The sequence below is a fragment of the Castor canadensis genome, chromosome 12 (genome assembly GCF_047511655.1).
Source record: "Castor canadensis chromosome 12, mCasCan1.hap1v2, whole genome shotgun sequence".
In the NCBI taxonomy this organism is placed as follows: domain Eukaryota; kingdom Metazoa; phylum Chordata; class Mammalia; order Rodentia; family Castoridae; genus Castor; species Castor canadensis.
This window is the reverse complement of record NC_133397.1, coordinates 76,956,577-76,964,119: the sequence shown is the minus strand read 5'-3', so window position 1 is coordinate 76,964,119 and position 7,543 is coordinate 76,956,577. Positions and strand designations below refer to the sequence as shown.

General features: G+C 44.0%; 1 protein-coding gene across 1 annotated transcript in view; it reads left to right on the top strand.

Moving 5' to 3' along the window:
- Positions 1-2,230: 2,230 nt before the first annotated feature.
- The window catches only part of Eif2ak3 (eukaryotic translation initiation factor 2 alpha kinase 3), a 60,217-nt gene continuing 54,904 nt past the window's right edge, over positions 2,231-7,543 (top strand). Inside the window, exon 1 of the mRNA XM_074050153.1 lies at positions 2,231-2,761. Within this exon, the coding sequence (XP_073906254.1) occupies positions 2,454-2,761 (308 nt within the window). The 5' untranslated portion in view covers positions 2,231-2,453. The remainder of the gene's footprint in view (positions 2,762-7,543) is intronic.

Sequence of the window (7,543 nt, the reverse complement as noted above, 5' to 3'; positions counted from 1 at the left end):
ATTCTCTAGGGGTACCTCCTAATCTCTGCTTTCAACACGGAAGGCAGAACTGTTCCAGTTTCCTCAGGATGCTCTAGGATCTTGCTTCTCTAACTTCCTCCACGTACAGCAACTAGTCTCTTCCTTCCCACTGTTTCTTTCCCCTCAGTCCTCAGGTATTTATTCATTCATTCAGCAGATATTTATTTAATGCTTACTAACCATCTTACCCTATATTAGGTTCCTGAAATATATAAATGAACAAATCATCACAGAACTTATATACAAGTGGGGGAGAGCCAATAAACAAAGCAAATGTGAAAGTATACTATTTATGGGCTAGAAGAGAGATAAAGCAGGAGAGGGTTTCAATTATAAATAAGGGACAGGAGGGCTTTCTTGGGAAGGTTACAAAGCCTTGAATTAAGTGAGGGAATTTGTCTTGCAGATATCCCGTTATTATGTTCTGGATTGTGTCCCCTCCACCCGTCCTAAGTATACATGTTGAAGTCCCAACCCTCAGTATTTCAGAATGTAACTGTATGTGGAGATGAGCTCTTTAAGGAAGTGATTAAGTTCAAATGGGGCCATAGTGTGGAGCCCTAATCCAGTATGACTGGTGTCTTCATGAGAATAGAGAGACACCAAGGGCTGCAGATGCAGAGGAATTGCCCATATGAAGAGGCAAAAGGGCGGCCATGTTCAAGCCAAGGAAAGGCCTCAGAAGAATCCAGTCCTACTGGTTTCTTGGTCTCGGACTTCCAGCTTCCAGAACTGTGAGGGAATAAATTTCTGTTGTTTAAGCCCATGTTCTGTGGCATTTGATATGGTAACCCTAGTAAACTAGTACACGGAGAGCTTCAGGACTTTTGGCTTTCATACTGAGTGAATTGGGGGGCCATTTGAGGGTTATGACAGGCCTTATGGGAGAGCAGGAAAACCAATGAAAAAGTACTTCATAGAGGAAAGACTGAGTGAAACATAGCTAAGATGCAGAGTAAGAATTGTCCTTTGAATTTACCAAAAGCCACCACAATAAGAGCAGTCTTGGTGGGGTTGCCTGACTAAAGTGTGCCTGAGATGAGAGAAAAGGAGATAAAGACAAGGAGTTTAGAGTTTTGCTATACAGAGCAGCAAAGAAATGTGGTAAGAGCTAGAGGGTGAAGTGAGTTTGTTTTGTTTTTGAACAGGAGAAAATAGAGCATGACTGTATGCAAACAGGGAATAACCTAGGTATGTAATGTAGTTTGTACACAAACTGCTAACGTCTTAAAAAATCTCCACAGGGTTCTGATGAGTCTCATCTTGATGCTGTTCTTCTGAATACACTACTGGAGAACACAACTTCGTATTGTTTCACTCATCTGCTCAAAAATCTTCAGGGTGTTCTTGGCTGCTGTTAAGAAAAGTTCAAATGCCTTAGCTAAAATCCCAGTCTTGTCCACTTTGGCTGTTGGCAGTTTCAACTCTCTCTCCTTTCAACAGTCCTGTAGCGCGGTGCAAAGCATGCGAGACCAGTCAGAAGACTTGAATTAAAGTTCCATTTTTGTGACTATTTGACCTTGGGCTCCTTCCCGTTTATAAGGAGGAAGGAGGTTTATCGGCTGCACTGAGTTATTTATAGGTCACTGCCATCACAAACTGTACCTCTCACCACCGTCCTGACAACTGGTAGGGTCATCTCCTGAGCCCCCTGTATCCCTGCCATCCACTTCTAGGGACCACACGATTTGTGCAGTCACATATTTTCTGCTCCATTTTTGCCTGTCCAAGTAGACTCGACTTTAGAAGAGCCACAGCAACAGTCTCTTTAAGGTTGGCCGCCTCCTCGCCACTAGGGACTTGCCGCCCACTCCCCGTTTCACTGGGGACAGCACTCTTCACAGTCAGAATGCGCCACGTATTAAGTGCCGCTTCCAACCAATCAAAAAACAGTTATCTCAGCTCTTTGAAGGGCATCCTCTTACACCAATAATCTTCAAGTGTTCTGCAGCGCCTGACTTTGAGGGGCGAGGACAACCACTGGAAGAGCCAATCTGTTCCAGTAAAGGTGTTCCGGGAACTGTAGGGTCTGCCAATCAGCTAGGAAGACTCTGGGGAGGGGCCTTTCTTATTGGTAACCGTGTCCAGAAAAGGGGTAGGCCTCAGCTGACGAAAGTACGATTTGATTGGTAAGTGTGATGTTGACAACCGAGAAAAGTCCGCCTTTCGCAGAGTGGCAAGGCTCATCACCAATCAGAGAGCAGACGCGAGGAACGTTTGCTCAATGGGCGATGTCCGCGGGAGGCTGTCACTCAGGTGTTGGTGGCGGAGGCCGGACTAAGACGTGGCTAAGGGAACGCGTCTGGCTGCTCAGGCGGTCCGGGAGGCGGCGGAGTCCCTAGCGCGTTTTGCTGTGGTCGGGGGCTCGGAGCGGCGGGAGAGGCGGGCGCCGGCGGCTGCGCCTCCATGCCCGCGCGCTGGGCCGGCCGCTGATGGAGCGCGCCGCCCGCCCGGGGCAGCTGGCGCGGGCGCTGCTGATGTTACAGCTGCTGCTGGGGCTCGTGGCAGGGATCGTGGCCACGGGGCGCACCCGCAACCTCCCCGCACCGCCGGCCGAGGCGGCGTTTGGCCTGGGGGCCGCAGCCGCCCCCACTTCGGCCGGGCGAGTGCCGGCGGCGGGGACCGTGGCTGCGGCAGAAGTGACAGTGGAGGACGCTGAGGCACTGCCGGCAGCCGCGGGCGAACAGGAGTCGCGGGGACCGGAACCCGACGACGACGCGGAGCTGCGGCCGCGCGGCAGGTGAGAGCTGCGGACTCAGCGAGGCACCTCGTTTAGGCGCGAGAACCGAGTAAAGGGTCGGGGCCGGGCGTCCTCAGTCCCGGCAGCGGGCAGCGGGTGGCGCGGGGAGCCGCGACGCCCTCCTCCCCTCCGGGCCAGGGCTCAGCTTCCCAGCGCCCGGTCCCTGATTTCCGGCGACCACAGCATCTTCAAGGAGAGAGGATGAGGGCGGGGGAGGATGCCGGGAGAATGGAGCGCAGAGGTTGTCCAGAAACGTCACTTTCCCTGTTATTGTTTTCGGGCTTTATCCATCCTCCAGGCAGTCTTTCTCCCTTCCTTTTTCCTTATGTGAATCACCCTATTCCTGTGCTGCCTGCCAGCTGTTTTGAGAAAGGATTTTCAGAAGAGATGTGCACGTTTTGCTTCAAACACAACTCTGTAGTGGTCCCCGGACGAGGGTGGTGATCAGTAGTTCTGTAATTGAGATCTGCCGAACACCTGCAAAAGATTCACCACCTGGGGATGCTGGCTAAATGTAGTTTTCTAGGCTCCACCCCAGGTTTACTGAATCAGACAGTATTTGAGGGTAGGAACCTGGAATCTGCGTATTTAACAACTCTCTGGACAATTCTTGAACACAATAAAGTTTAAGAGCTGTGGTTAGGTTCTTGAATACTGGCAGTTCTTTGATACTTAAAGGGTTGATATAAACACTTAGTACAGGTTTATCTTGATTGAGTTTCTTAACCTTCTTAAACATAGTATGTAGTCAGGTACATGTTTGAAAGCACTTTTCAAAGTCTGGGTACAAATGTAACACATGTTCATGGTTAATTAGCACTCCTGAGGAGAAAGTGCTATTTAAGAAATGGAATGATAAAGGGAGCATCAGGTAAATTTAGCCAGGGAGGGCCAGACACTGGACTAGAAGTTATTTTAAGTTTATAGTATAGCAATTACTAGATCATACCAAGTTAGGTTTAATTTTTAATTAAATGTCAGTAGTTTATACACCTGGAGACTACTATAAATAGGATAAATACTAACATTCTCTAGGTAATATTTGAATGATCATATTTAAAAATTTTTTATGTAGCAAACATGTGACAAAATTTCCATCAACCCTCCTGGAAGAATGTTTTTGTTTATCTTAAAGAAACTTCTGAAGCAGCTGTTCAAAGTAAATTACCTGAAGCAGGGTAAAATGTTTTGTTTTTCTTAGAATACACTTCTTACCTCAGTAGGTTCTTATACTGACAAGGGCTCAAGAAGCCCTGGGGTTACAGAGGTCAGGCTGAGAGGTCTGTCTGCTTACCTTCTTTGGGAGGAGTGTGCAATCCAGCAGTGAGGATGAAATGAGGAGACCTCTAATGGCATTATGCAGCAGAAACAGTTAAGTGTCATGAGTGGCACAAGGTTTTTATGGTGTTCACTGGTTGGGACATGGAGGTGAAGTAAGTTAAAAGATAAGAAAAGGCTGTGGCAGAATGAGTTGTTTCATGAAAAGTGGGTAGAATTCTGACAGACATTGGACTTGGAAAAAACAGCAAGAGGCACTGAGGCTGGAAATTATGTTTAGAGAATATTTTGTCTCTGTACGTGTGTGTGATGTGACTTGTGTGTATATAAAAGATACAGATATGTATGCTAGGCAGGAAGGGTGTAAAAGATGAGACTAGAAAAATAGGTCAGGACTATATTTTGTGGGTGTGTATATTCTTACACTAACAACATCATCACTTGGAATATGTTATAACCCCAGAATTGTACCACCTCAGACCCACTGATGGAGTATCTGCATTTTAACAAGATCACCATGTGATTCACATGCACATTAGTTTGACAAATGTTATGTAGAGTATCTTGGATGTCAGGCCTGATTGAAATTTTGTTGAAATGGTATTTCTCTAGCAATAGTGTGTGCTGAAAAACTTGAGATAAGAAATGCTAAAAGAGAGTATTATAGCAGTTCAGTGTTATATGGTATAAAACAGGAGACAGATTTGAGAGAGCGTTGAGCCAAAATCTTGGTTCCTAGCAGGTGAGTTGATTCCTTCTCTTTGGCACCTCTGTCTAAAGATTGAAACTGGATGGCCAGAAGATGACAGCACACATAGGAAGATCAAGAGGTTTAGGGGAGCAGGAAAGAAAAGGTAAGGGGGTTGGTGTTGGAGATGGTTACTTGGAGGAGCAGGCAGGACATTCAGAGGGAGACATTTGGTAGGCAGGTGAGAATGAGTAGACTGGGGCTGGAAGGAGGTAGGGTAAATAGTTGAAGTTGTGAGAAAGAGGAGGCACCCATGAGAAGACCTCAGGAAATGCCTTGTTTTCGGAAGGAAAATGAGCTAGCAGAGAAGATAAAAATATAGCTAGCTAGGTTGGAAATATAGCACGAGGACTGGAAAGAAAGATTTGGTGATGAGTGCATTTAAAGAATAAAGCAGCAGAAATAATACACAGATTACAAAAGGCTACCGATTCATCCCTTTCTGCCTCACTCCCTCCTTTCCTCATTGATGGGAGGCGGTTTTTAGGACAAGGGACCTCTCTCATAGTCTGTGAGGAGGGAACCAGACTATAGGTTGAATGAAAGGAATAAACAAATTGGTGAAGGTAGTTGGAGAGAATCTACTGGCAAGCAGGAGGATCACATATTTTTTTATTCCCCCGCAGAAATGGGCAAATAGAGGAATTTTGCCTGGAAGAGAATATGTGATCTCTGGCAAATAAAACTGGTTAGGAGAAGATAGGACTTGGCTGAGGAATCTGCCTGATAGTGTGAAGTTAAGAGAGTGCAAACATTTCAGAAACCTTAGGGGAGTAATTTGATAGTCAACAAAAGATAAATATGCAGAGTTTATCAAAGTTTTTTCTAAGTGCTCTTTTAAAAAACAAAGTCAAAACCCAGAAAATATCGGTTCCATAATAATAGGCCAGTATCTTGTTTGTTTTACGAAGGAGGATTAGGGGAACAGATTTGAATTGACCAAGCAATTCTTACAAACAGCTGTGAAGAACTATGGTACATGCAGAACTCTTAAAAAGAGGGAGGTGGGGAATTAAGATCTGTACTTTTGCACATTGTTTTTTGAAGCTTAACAAGCAAGACTCTCCAATTCACTCTTTTTATTCTCTTAATAGAATTTCTTGCTCTTAAAAGGGATGTTGTGGTACATACCTATGTCCCAGCACTAGGGAGTCTGATGCAGGAGGATCAAAAATTCAAGGCCAGCCTGGGCTATATTGTGAGACTGTCTCAAAAAAACCCAAAAACAATAAACAAAAAAACAAGTGGGTATGGTGATACATATCTGTTATCCCAACTACTTGGGAGGCAGAGGCAGGAGAATCGCCACTTTGAGGCCAGCCCAGTAAAAGTGGCGTGGAGACCCACAAAATCAAAACAAAAGGACTAGAGGCACAGCTCAAGTAGTAGAGTGCTTGCCTAGCAGGTGCAAAGCCCTGACTTCAATCACCAGTATTGCAAATAAATAAATAAATAATAATTTCTTGCTCTTCATTGGTTTCATTCAGAATGCTCACTTCATCTCAAGCATGTGATTAAGTGAATAAAATTTTTTTTCTTCAAGTAGCTAAAATAAATTTGTCTTTCTAGTTGCAATCATGTCAATGCTTCTGCTGTTAACCATTATACTTAGTTGAACTTTAAATGGCATGGCCACTGTAGAAAGTTTGAAAGAAGGCCTTTATAATCTCACCACACTGTTAGGTTTTATGGGCATTTGCATAATTTATGTTACCCACTTTCAGACTCTTAACACTAATAGCCAATTGCAAAGTGTTACTTGGGGTTCTTTCAGTAGGTCGGGCATCTTCACATGGAAGACATCCTGACAACCTCAGAAGTTGTACAGAGGTGGCTGTAGCTCCTCTATTACACTAATTGCATAGCATGCTTCCTCTTTTCCGTGGTCTCTAGCTCTTCTCTAAGAATGTACGTCTAAATTGGACACTGCTGTCTGTGCTACTTCAGTTTGTGCCTCTGTAAACTGAATCTTTGCAAATGTGAGAGGATTTAATTCCTCTTTATTTCTCTTTCCTCTCTGTCCTTTTTTTTTTTTTTGAAAAAACTGGGCATTTGTGAATGCTCGTTTATTTAAACGTTTTTCATAAAATTCCAGAATGGTGTTTTCTTTTGCTATTTTAATGACAGTTATAATGTATCTTTATTAGATTTCATTTATTTGTTTAAGTTATGCACATTTCAGATACACTGACAAGGAGAATAAAAAAAGCATTCATGAACCTGCCATCTAGCACATACATTGATACTACATCTTATTTACTCTCTCTCTCCTCTCCTCTCTCTCTCTCTCTCTCTCTCTCTCTCTCTCTCTCTCGTTGAGAAGGTGTTATATTATCTCACCCACTGCTTTTATTTTATAAATGATGGAATTGAGACAAAGACCTTGGCAAACTTTCTTATTCAATGAGTAAAGTGTCTCATTTTATTCATATATATATATATATATATATATATATATATATATATATAGTCTCACTTTACTCATATGAGATAGAAAAGTAACAAAGAGTAGAGCTCCCAGAGCTGGTCGGAGTCCCAAGAGAGGGTGCCCTCCATAATTTTTCTTTTTTTTTTTTAGTTTTTAAAACTCTGCTTTTCTTTTTTTTTTTTTCCTTTTTCTTTTATTATTCGTATGTGGATACAAGGCTTGGTTCATTTCTCCCCCCTGCCCCCACCCCCTCCCTTACCACCCACTCCACCCCCTCCCGCTCCCCCCCCTCAATACCCAGCAGAAACTATTTTGCCCTTATCTCTAA